Below are 12,231 nucleotides of genomic sequence, written 5' to 3'. Positions count from 1 at the left end.
CTGCGCGCCGCGCACGAGGCACACAAGGAGGGCGGGCGGGCGGGCAGGCAGGCAGGCAGGCAGCCAGCCAGCCAGCCAGGGGCTTTCTTTCAGAGCCGCGGCGCGCGGGGCTGTGTCCGAATGTAAAGAGCGGACGGAAAGCGCTGCTCACTGTGGCGCGCTCCCCTTAGTCCCCGCCCCTGGCTCATGCACGCGCGAGGCGGTTGGGGCTCCCCTCCCCCGCCGACACTGACAGCCCCAGGCCGCCACCTCGGTGGCCGTTGGGCGCGTCTTCTCCTCAGGCCTCAGGTCTCTCCCTCCCTCCTCTGGGGGGGCCCGGCCCGGCTCGGCCCCACCCCACGCACCCCCCCACCCAGCCATGGAGCTGCCGGCCATTCACAAGTGCCTCCACGTGAGTGAGCCCGGCCCGCCGCGGAGACCAGGCCGGCGGGGGACGCACGGGGCGGGTGTTTCCCCCGGAGCGCCTCAGCAGCCGGCCGGGAGAGCGGCCCTGCGCACGGTCCCGCCCGTGAAAAGGGGGAGAGGAGTTGGCCGAGGTTACCGCGCTGCTGCCCGTCCGGGCGGGGGCCCCGGAAGAGCCTTCACTGCTCCTCCCAGAGGGCGGCGGACCGGGCCCTGGCCGCGGCTGGCTCCTTAGGTCGGCAGCAGCGGCCGGCCGGTCACTAGGCTCGTGTCGGTTCGCTGGGAGGACGTGCCCACGTACAGCCCCCGGACGGGCAGAAAAAAACGGGGGGGATTCGGTTTCCTTCCACTTTGCTCCCTTGCAGCGCTGGGGCCCCCCGTGGTGCTGTCAGTCAGTCAGTCAGTCAGCAAACACCATGTGTGCCTTTCACACACAGCTAGGGAAACAGGAGGGTGAACCACACACACTGGCAGGGGGATTTAGAGGCAAGGGATTACTTCACACTAGTTGTCACTATCCACCCCCTCCCTCCCCCCGTTAATCAGATTGCAAATTGTTAGTGTTATTCTTTACAGGTGACGTACTTTGCGCTCGTGTTAACTGCATTTCCGCTAACATGGTAGACCTACAGATTATTCTTAACACGAGCGCAAAGTACATCAGCTGTAAACTGCATTTCCGCTAACATGGTAGACCTACCGATCTGCTTAAGGACCAAGTCCGTCAAGCATGCATTTGAGTCATTTTACTCACATAAACCCTAATTCATCGAGGTACGGAAACACATGCCTAACCTGGTCCCAGAGTTCAGTCAGATTATTTCCAGACTTTAACGTTAGAATTGTAAATTTTTGCCAAATCAGGATCTTAATTCCAATCATGCAGTTGGAGCCATAGATGTGACTGGGATCAGGCCCTTAGTTTGTAAGTACTTTTAGGATAAAAGGAGATGAACACATTATTATTATTTCACCGTGACCACTTGACATTTATATGATTAAACTATTTCTGTTTATTTAGCTCTAGTATGTTTCCAACATCTTAAATTGCTCTCTTGCTGATTAGAAGTTGAAGTGTATGCTGTTTTTAATATCTGAACATAAACTTTTTATGGTCTAGTCTGATTGTTACCATTTGGATTTACCATATCCTAATTGATGTAAAACACCCCTCAATTTGCATTTTTATAATAAACCTGTGATCCTGATCCTTCAAACACTTATGTCATTCTTAATTTAACTTGCTTGAGTAGTCCCATTGACTTCAGTGGGACTACCTATGTGTAAAGATAATCAAAAGCATAAGGTTTTACAGTAATAAATCTAATCAGATTAGTTGGATGGAGAACAGTACTGCAGAAAAATAATCTGGGGGTTATAGTGGAATCACAAATTGAATATTAGTCAACAGTGTGATGCTGTTGCAAAAAAGGAAAATGCCTGGGGCATATTAACAGGAGTGCCATGTGTAAGACATAGCAGGTAATTGTTCTACTTTGTAACAGGAGTACCATTTATAAGACTGCAGGTAATTGTTCTGCTCTGCTTGACACTTGTAAGGGTTTAGCTAAAGTACTGTGTCCAGTTTGGGGTATCATACTTTAAAATAATATGTGAACAAATTGGAGAGAGATTCAGAGGGATAGCCATGTTAGTCTGTTTTTAGCAAAACAGCGAGAGTCCTGTGGCACTTTAAAGACTAACAAAGTGGGTTTCTGCCCATGAAAGCTCATGCCCAAATAAATTTGTTAGTCTTTAATATGCCATAGGACTCTCGCTGTTTTGCTAAAAATAAGAAACTTGACCTAGGAAAGATTGAAAGAATTGGGCATGTTTGGTTTAGAGAGACGAAGAACCGGGGGGGGGGGAGGGCGGGGCATGGGAGTCCTCCAATGTATGAAACATAATAAAGAGGATGGTGATCAATTGTTCTCCATGTCCACTGAGCATTAGACAAGAAGTAATCATTTTGGTTTGTAGCAAAGGAGATTTGGATTAGATATTAGAAAGTCTCTTCCAACTAAAAGGCGGTTAAACAGTGGAATAAACTACTTAGAGATTAAAATAATATAAATATATAAAGTGTTTTTCATCCTGAAGCAATTTAGAAACTAAGAGGTTCATTGGGATTAATCATGTATATATAAAGATAAGCACAAGTGTGTCTGCAGAATTGGAGCCTATGTTTCGAAGGATAGTCCAACAACATGCATAATTTCTCCCTTCTCTCTGTATGTGTATAGAAACATACATTTTTCACTAGATGCACTGACAAAATAGAAGCATTAGGTACTGATTCATTAAATTATACAGAGAATTTATATCTTTTGTATATATCCTAAGGAAGGTGTGTTCGTGTTCATTCTCCATAAAAAGTATTATGTCAATGGTTTTTCAAAGTACCTTTGCTTTGTGCATATGAGTGTCCCAGGGTGAGCATGCTGGGGTTTATAAAAAGGAATTTTAGTCTGAAATGTTACAAACCCACACTAATATAGCATCTGAAAATTTCATTTGGTAAAATGTTTTTCTCTTACTTTCCAGCTCAATGATGAAAATGAACAGCTACTTAAGAAGTTGAAAAGACTGCGTAGAAAAAACCAACAGCTAGAAAATGATTTGGCTCAGATCCAGGAGAAACTGCATCTGCAGCAGTTAATGCATGACTATGTCACAAGCAGAGAGTAAGAATTTGTATTTCCCTCGTTTAAAGCAGAAATTTATTGGTTGAAGTCTTGATTTGAGACTTGGACCTGTATTCAGGAGTGACAAAGCCATGCAGAACTTGGGTACTTGTCCTGTGATGCCATCTTTTCGATGGGTCATTAAACCTAATTTGTTCTGCTTATCTTTGTTGGATGTCTGTGTAGGGAAATGGGGAAAAAGGAGATGATAAAAGTATTGGAGCACTGCTCAAAAAAAATAGAGGGTATTCCTGGTGCTCTAGACAAAATTCACACTGTCAGTGCAACAGCAAGTTGTAATATCTGTCTGTATGTGGCTGCTATGTTTACTTACACAGTCAATGTGAGACCAGTATCCAACAATGTAAAGTGTTTTCGGATATGTTGATGGTAAATAAATCAAGCAAGAGAGTTAAATGTGCAATACTTGAAAGTATTAATGCTCTTTAAATAAAACATCTGAAAGTGAAGACTTGACTTTAAAAAAAAAAAAAAAAAGGTTTTGGTGCTTTGATAAATAGACAAATAGCATTCCATGTGTCTCTGTGTGCTGCATTTTCAGTAGGACTTTCCGTACAGAGTGAAAAACATGAGAAGTATAAACTTGTGTTTTAAGGTCAAAGGGAAAAAAGATCTTCATTTATCTTTCCTACTTTAAAATGTCCTATCACAATTCTGAAATCTGTCTTCATTGTTGAATGGGAGAGAAACCATCTTTAAACTGTTGCATTTTATTTCAATGAAGTGCTCAGGTTCAAACAGAATCCCACTTGTGGCAGAAGGGAGGTGACAATCACAACAAGGAAATGAAAGTAGCAAGCAAAAGTGCCAGGTAAGTTCTTCTGGAAACTTGCTTATTTGCAAGGTTAATGAAACATGTCCTCTCTCACTGGACCTAGCACATTTTAAGGGAAGTGTGAGGTGATTTACTTCTCTCAAGTAGAATTATTTAATTACATTTATTTATATATACTTATAAATGTATTTTAATTATATTATTTTATATTTATATTTAATTATTTAATATATTATTAATGAGAAATGTCATTTGGGTGTATTAGCTGTTGCTTGGAAGTAACTTACAGTGTGTTTGGGAGAATTACAATTCCTACATTATGCTGTAGAAATGAAAATTCATTCCGTTTAAGTTTTGAGAAAGGGAATGATAAGTCACAAACAATGAAATTAAAGAAAAATATATAGGGATTGAGTAGAATTTTTGCTCCAAAACTCACTGGGGAAAGATAGAAGGAAGTTTGAAGCATGGGGAAAAATAGAAAGAAGTTGGGAAGCTTGTGGAGAGAAAAAAGGTAGATGACTTAATTTGAGGTTAGGAATCTAAAAGTATTAAAAGTAAGCGTCATTGGACAGTGCACTGTCCAATATAAAACCACAGCAGTTAAATCATCCTATTACTTTGGTCTGTTTGTAAAACAAATCATTTCTTGTTCTTTAGGGTTTGTGAAGTATTGCTGAATGTAAACTCTCATAACTTGCTTATGATGTAAAGGGTACAGTTTTAGTTCAGTTCATAGAAGGAGCATTAAAGTTGTGATCATGCGATTGATAGTGCATATGTGGGCTGCTTTGCTTGCATGGTTCCCTTATTAAGACTCCACATAAATGTAGCAGTCTATTCATGCTCTATTAGTTGCAGGATTGGAGTCTTAGATTTTATTTGTCAAAGCTTTGGATCAAATTAAAGATTTAAATAAGTATTTTGTAGGACAGTAGTTATTGGGAAGTCATCAAGCATTTGCCTAAGTGGTAGGGATCCTCTTATATTTGCTTACATTAAATGTCCATAATTAAAAATCCCTTTCACTGAAGTCTGAATTATATATTGTAGTTCAATTAACAAGAAGGAGGTAAAAGGGCCAGCGTCTTGATAAATGGTTTGCTTTTTTCAGCACTTAAAATGAATCTGATTTTTACAATGTTTCTAGCCCACCATTTTTTCTGTAATAGTTCATGATTATGCTCATTATGGAGATAGTTGTAATGCATATAGTGTGTGGTAATGTTGGTCCTCCTGTCATTTTATTGCAATATTAAAAACTTGTTAGGTGAAATATGACTGCATGAATGTGTTGTATCCTATTTGACTTTATAGGCAAAATATAATAAAATAAAATCTTATACATCCTGAATATTTCCCACTTTCCCTTTTCTAACTGCAGATATGAGGTGTTTCTGTGAAAAGTTAATAAAATAAATTTAAAATGCCAATCACTCAATATAAGCACCCTATGTTTCATGAGACAGAAATAAATTTTATCTATAAGAAATTTGTGTACAGTTTTATAAAAAAACTGGAGCTTTATCACAGCATCTGTTCTATAAAGCAGAGGGTTCTTCATTTAGCCAGTTGCATTTTGTGCTCAGTAAGGGCCCAATCCAGTACCGATTGAAGTCAGTGACCTTTGGGTCAGGCTCAATCCATGAAGTCATTGGGTCTACTCGTATGAGTAAGGGTTGCAGGTATGGACACATACATTATTATTCTTTGTTGACATCTAGCATACATCTTTTTTGTGTATCTGTTCTGGATTTATTTCATAAGAATATTGGTATTTGAATGGACATACTACTTGTATATAAGAATATAAATAACTTGGGTTATTGCCTAAGATTATGCTGTTTTTAGGAGCTAATGAACATATTAATGGTGTAATAGGAGAAACATTCATGCACATCCACTAGGTAGTCTATGGACCTGCGTTATGTAGACTCAAAGCTATGAAATATAACTACAGTCCAAAGGGTTTCTGGTTAACTAACATATTACCAAATGTAAGCAAGCTTTTTTTTTTTTTTTAAAGGATTCTGGTACTGAAGGACTAAGGTAGTAGTTTGCATGCTATATTTAGCCATTCACACACTTTTTTCTGTTATCAGAGTTCTTCAGATGTATAATAACCTGCAGAAATGTTATGATAGAGAAATCAAAACGAACCAGGAACAAAGTGAAACCATTACAAATCTCACTGTAAGTGACTGTTCATTTTATTTAAAATAATTTTAATGTGACACTTTAGAATAAGTTTTGAGTTTTCCTCCTTTCATTTTGCTCTCTTCTGTCACTGGTCTCTTTGGTCTATGACTTTAATGTTGATTGCATTTAGGTTATTTTTTTAGATATTTGTAAGAACTAGTTCAGTCTAACCAGAGTTAGTGTTCACTATGTTGGGATAAAAGCCAGTTTTGCTATTGCCAGAAAAAAGAGTTTTATAATTGTTACACAGTTTTAAAACTGTGTATTAATATTTCATAATGAAACAACAAAGCAGATTTTAAAAATCCAGATATGTAACTGTAGCAACCAAATAAGGAGAATGTTGTATTATAGTATTTACTTTTAAAAGTATGGGAGATGCTGTATCTGGCAATTTTATGTAATGTTGCAAGTAACATTTTCTCCAATACATTTACTTTCATGTAAGTGCCTCTTTTGATTTATACACTCTGATTACTCAGTCCCACACAATAATTTTTCCAACTAGTGAGTCATGGTTGTGTGGCTGATAGCAGTAGGTTCAGATCAGGACCAGTGTAAAATGTTTCAAATTTTTGTTGGAGGAGAGTTGATGTTTCTTCTTTATGTATTTATAACAGATTAAAAAAATGTGTTTGCAGGATTTGCTTTTTCTTTAGGTTTTTGCTGGTAATTCTGTTCTAAATCAGATATTGGGAGCTTAAATTAGTGCTCAGGAGATGTTTCTAATCACATAAAGCTGAGATTTATTTTTCTTTTGTACACTTTTGCTTTAAATTTACTAAAGTTTTTTTTTTTAAACATAGATTAAAATTAATGAGCTAGAGCATCAACTTCAAGTACAAAAGCAAAGAATTGAGCAGCTGGAATGTAAAAAGGTCTCCCAGAAGGACAGCACTGTTTCTGGAGTAAGGAGTCCAACAGCAGAGAGAGAAGTAATGTTTTCTCACAGATGCATATGTAAAAAGATGGGATCCTGTTCTTGCAAGTATTTAGGTAATAGATATGTGTGGCAGTTTTACAAAATAAACATTGATTCCCTGCTCTGATGTTTTACTATGTCCTGTCATGTCATCAAAGAGGATGCATTTCATTCTAAAACACAGGGCTCTTTCAAGGCCATGTGCTTTACTTGGCACTTATGGTAATATCTGAAGTGCTGTTAAGTTTTAAAAAATGGATATGTGGAAATGGCACCATCTGATCAATAGATCTGCTTTGTGTGGCTTTAGTTTCTCATCTTTTTATTTTAATGACAAAAAATGCTTGCTGCTTTTTACTTTCGCTTAGACATGCAAAGCTAACATAGCTCTGGGAAAGGAGCTCTACTCTATCTCTTGTGTATCAACATTATTATTTACTATTTTCTAGTCCAGTGTTTCTCAAATAGTGTTCCGCAGAACCCTGGGGTTCTGCGGGCTGAGTTGAAGGGTTCCGTGAAAAAGCGGAACCGCGCTGCCGAAATTAACAGAAATCGTGCGCTGCTGAATAGCTGTCCGCGCGCCGCCAAAAAGGGGAAGATTTCCTGGACTTGTTGGCGGAGGGTATGGCATGGCCGCGCAAGGGTGCCGCAGCGAAATGTAATTGAGAAACACTGTTCTAGTCAGTTGTACCTCTTGTACAAATCCATTGGAGGCAGCCTTGTTGCACAGATATGCGGCTGCATACTTTTGACTTCAGAATCTTAATTTTTGGTGGTAATGCCTGAGGGAGAACCTAGCCTGACCTAAAAAATTGTTTTTTTTCTCTTTTTTTTTAAACTGTAAACTGGGCATCTTTGTTATGGAAGCTGAGAGACAAACATAGAGTCCCTACAGTATAATGTTAATAAGGTCACCTTTTTAGAATAGACCAGCATTTTAAAGTGGAACAAGATTGTATCTAACTAATGGAAGTACCCATGAGAGGCATAGTTTATATATAGAATGCCCAAACTACTGTGACATCAAGGTATTTCTTTAAATCCAAGAACTCATTGCAATTCTTTAAAGAAAGTTCTTATCTAGTAATAGAGGGCATGACCTCATAGCTCAGAAGATCACTCTGACCACCTAGAGTCCTCAAATCGTGTGTGTGAGTAGAGTTTCTGATTTTTGGATAGAACGCTAGTAAAGCAAAAATCTCAGAATAGGCTTTTATAAAAATGTACATAGAAACTACCCAACTGGCAGATCCCATGATCTTATAGTTTGCTGGAAAAGGATCAGTTTTTAAAGGTAAATAATTTTATTTAAAATATGAGCCATAATTTACTTAAAAATAATACCAATCATTGGATATTATATAATATGATTATGACAAATGTGAGAGAAGTTGATTGTAATTATCAAAATGTGAATTTCTAATTTGAATGTAGAGCTATTGCTGCTTGAGATTCAAAAGTTGAAGAAAAAAAATGAGAAGCTATCTAGAGAAAGGAGAATGCAAAGAAATGAATTAGCTGGATTAGACAAGGTAACTTGCTTTTAGGGTAAATTTTATAATAGACAAACTTAAAAAACTAACTTGCTAGTGTGTATTAGCCATAAATGAAGTATTTGCTGTTGTACAAATGGACTCCAATATGTGTTTGCTTGATAGTATTTAAAAAAAGGAATACAGATTTAACAGTTCCTGCAAACATGTTTGGTTTAATCTCCATACACACTTGTTCAGGAAGAGGAGTAATTGGAATTCAGATGTACTTTTGCTTTTAACTGTTTGATTCCTTTGTGAACACACTTTTATCTTGGGGGCATATCAGTCTCTAGCCCTCCCTCTTGTTGATAAATCAAGAAAGAGATTCTTTGGTCTATGTGACACTGAAGTGTAATTCACTTATGATTGACTTAGTTCTGTCCAACAGATAATTTCATCAAGAAAAAAACAAATTTCTCAAACTAAATTTCTGCTGCTACTCTTTAACCTTTGTGAGAGAGGAGGATTATTCTCCCACTTGAGTTACTCCTAGGGTGGGACTTTTCACTCTTCTTTGCTGAGCTGTTTAAAATTGACATTCAGACCAAAGGGGAGGGAGTTAATGGGAAGAGTTGGTCATTCTTGAATTGAGATGGTCAGAGTTAGAGGTCTAATCTTACTATTCATGTGGATTATTTGAATATCCAGATGAAAGTTTTCTTCATTTTCAGTAGCAAATTTCCTTTCAACTGTTTTTAGACTTGTTTTTTGTTTGCATATAACTAATTATTACAGCTTGGTCCTTTTAATTGGAGGACAAACATTAATCCACTGGCTCTTGGATTGGGACATTTGTAACACATGCTGCATCATTGACATTCAAGTGATTTGGGAGCCTAAATTCAATTATGTTCTTTTGAAAATTTTATGAACTGTGTGTTGAGAGTAATCCTAATAATTGTGTAGTTATGAGTGTTTGTTGGAGAATAAATTGAGATTCTTATATAACTTTTTTCAGTATTAATTTGTTTCCTCTACTGTCTTATCCTGTGATTCTCATTAGCTCCAACAAGTTAAACAAGCTTTCAGCTGGGTATTACTTACAGATGCAGCAGGAAGAGGTGTTAGTGAGTCATTGTGTGTGACTCTTTTTTAAGAATTGTTACTGAATCAATATGGCCCCAGCTTGATGTTTTATTTAGAAGGTAGGATTACTGTGTGTTTGAAAAATCTCATGTTTCAGGTGACACATATCTGAGAACCTGATTGTCACTAAAGTTGTTGTGAATTATTTTTACATGAGTAACTGAAAACTTGTGATATCACACAGGTGTGGCTGTTGGGACACACAATCCACTGTTTATGCCATCTTCCTCCTACAACCAATAAAATTATTGCATGCAAATTAGCTATAGAGGAAGGGTGGTGATTGGTTGTTACCTTTGATATCACAATGATCTAGGGCTTTTGGTCTGGATTATATAAATCCCTTTAACTGTAATTCATAAAATCAAAGTGGCTGAGAATTTAAAAAATTGGACAGTAAGACAACAAATCTTAGTGATGATTGAACCTGGTGATATTCTGAACTAAAAGAGTTCTCAGCTATGTTTGTAGCTCTTTCCGTCTTCTTGTAAGCTTCAGAATGACACACAGAGTAACAGTTGTGGAATTTTATTATACAGATCACCACAAGATGTGTGGTATGTTACAAAACAAATATTGACTCCATTCTCCAAAGCATTTAGTCAAAGTGAAAACAAGAGATGAATGCAGACAGTAGGGGCTGGAGGCATCTTTATCATGTAGTCTCTTTTGAAAGCAGTAGATTCTGTGTTACCTTTCAGGGGTTAGAGTTCTGTGTGATAACATTCTGCCTACTGGTGCTATACTTTCTCTGTAATTGGTTTGGATATGGTATTCTTTTTCTGTCCTAAACTCTGCAAGATTGACTGTGCAAGTCATTGCTATGATTCCTCCATTGTTGAAATCCTTATCCATACCTTAATCTCCTTTCTCTCCTTGACTATTGCAGCTCCAGTCTTTATGGGCTCACTCCTAACCCATAACTATCCAGACTCCATGATATGTGGAATTCTGTTGTCTGGCTTTTGCAAATACAGGGAAATGTAACTACATTTCCATTATCAGACACATCTTTTGGCTCCTGATTTACTTTGGATCCCATTGAAACCCCTTTGAAACTTTTCATTGAATTGTTCCCAGTGTCCTTGTGGATTTTGTTCTCTCTCTTTAACCCATCCTATTATCTCTGTCCACACCACTGGGTTTGTGAGACTGTCTTTCCTTCTTGCCATTTAGAACTAACTTTTTGTGTCTTTCTGCAGCATTGACTCTTGTCTCCTTTGCTTATATCTCTTAATTTCGATCTGCTGCTATCATATTTTTTACTTTACCTGTATCATTTGTTTGTAAAATTTCTTGAAACAGTTTGCATGAAAGATGCTATATGAGATGAAGTTGTAAGCTGTTATGCAGTGTTGCAATTAGCTACCACATCTCAGTTTAGACATGGTTGCACCTCACTGGTGACCAAAGTGATTCCTATAGGTATAATTTGAAGAGTACTCAGAGTGTACCTCTACACAGCCCACAGCAGAGAGTGTCAGAGCCCAGGTTGATACATTTGATGTTGCCCTCAGGAGGCTTCAGAGCCTGAGCTGCAGTGGCTGTGGAACTATTTTTAGGATGTTAGTGCAAGCCTGAGTCTGTCCAACCAGATAGTTGGTGTGTCTGTATCCTGAGAAGTAGGCTCAAGCAGAGGAAAATTTTGAGGTATAGTTATAACCTTCTGATGCCTAATGGGAAACGTAACTTAAGGAAAAAAGCTGAATACTGAATTTTCTTTTTTAGGAATTTTTCGACGAGATAGAAGATTTAAAGTATGCTCTACAAGAATCAATAAAACTGAATAATAAGTATGAAAAGTGCTTGAAACACATAAGTTCAACATATGGACTTCGTTTTTGCCATACCTTTTGTAACTAGTAATAGTCATGTAACTTAATAGAAATTAAACGTTCCATTTATATTTTTAATATTGAATTCTTTCCCCAAAACACAGACCAACCTGGTTGTCAGGTTAGCACTTCATTTTCCACAATAAAATCATGACTTCCTTCTAACACGCAATTTTATAATGTTCTGTGTCTTTTACATTGACCTTGTGCCTTTGTTATATAGTTTTTGAATAAACTGTCCTTTTATCATTTATTTTATAAATTTGGTGGTTCTGCTTCATTTGTTTAAAATGGATGTTGCAGTAATAAATGTGTTTTTTAAATAATCATTGTATTTAAATGTAACTAATTGTCCAGCTTTAGCATTTTATTATGACTGACTTCATGGGCTCAGTCCTCAGTTGTGGTGGAAGAAAGATCAGTGCAGCTGAGGAGGGACATTGCAAAGGTGGCTTTAAGTGCTGTGCAGTCAACTCACTTAGGTGCAGGGGAGCTGCAAACACCCCTACACTCCACTCTTAGGGGTTAGTGCTGCTACAGTAGCTCTATGCTACTTGAGCTTCCTTCCATGCAGGTGAGATTCTCTGGTGGATTAGTGACCTGGCTTTAGGGTTGATTTGTGCTGGCAGTTTGATATAGAACTGTCCTAACACAATCTAGGATTTGGCCTATTATTTTTAAAGTCACTGAGGACTCGGTAACCCTAAATTCCTAGTTTGAGTTGGTCCCTTGAAAATTTTACCCGGATGTTACTAACTACTATCTTATTCCA

General features: G+C 37.9%; 1 protein-coding gene across 5 annotated transcripts; it reads left to right on the top strand.

Moving 5' to 3' along the window:
- Positions 1-332: 332 nt before the first annotated feature.
- On the top strand, positions 333-11,729 carry LOC137152996 (interaptin-like). Of its 5 annotated transcripts, none has more exons than XM_067547962.1 (8): positions 354-391; positions 1,267-1,327; positions 2,947-3,086; positions 3,832-3,918; positions 5,985-6,075; positions 6,888-7,077; positions 8,438-8,535; positions 11,353-11,729. In XM_067547962.1, the coding sequence occupies exons 3-8, from the start codon at positions 3,061-3,063 to the stop codon at positions 11,485-11,487; spliced, it is 627 nt and encodes a 208-aa protein (XP_067404063.1). In that variant the 5' UTR covers positions 354-391; positions 1,267-1,327; positions 2,947-3,060; the 3' UTR covers positions 11,488-11,729. The 5 variants fall into 5 exon arrangements, with proteins under 5 accessions (XP_067404070.1, XP_067404044.1, XP_067404034.1 ...); XM_067547953.1 differs by lacking the exon at positions 354-391 and adding an exon at positions 1,138-1,176; XM_067547969.1 differs by lacking the exon at positions 1,267-1,327 and having other exon boundaries at positions 333-1,176.
- The last annotated feature ends 502 nt before the right edge of the window (positions 11,730-12,231 follow it).

The sequence above is a fragment of the Emydura macquarii genome, unplaced genomic scaffold (genome assembly GCF_026122565.2).
Source record: "Emydura macquarii macquarii isolate MOO-44397 ecotype Brisbane River unplaced genomic scaffold, CSIRO-AGI_Emac_v2 contig_212, whole genome shotgun sequence".
Taxonomy (NCBI): Eukaryota; Metazoa; Chordata; order Testudines; family Chelidae; genus Emydura; species Emydura macquarii.
Note: the sequence above shows the minus strand (reverse complement) of the source record. Positions and strands in the feature narration are given on the sequence as shown.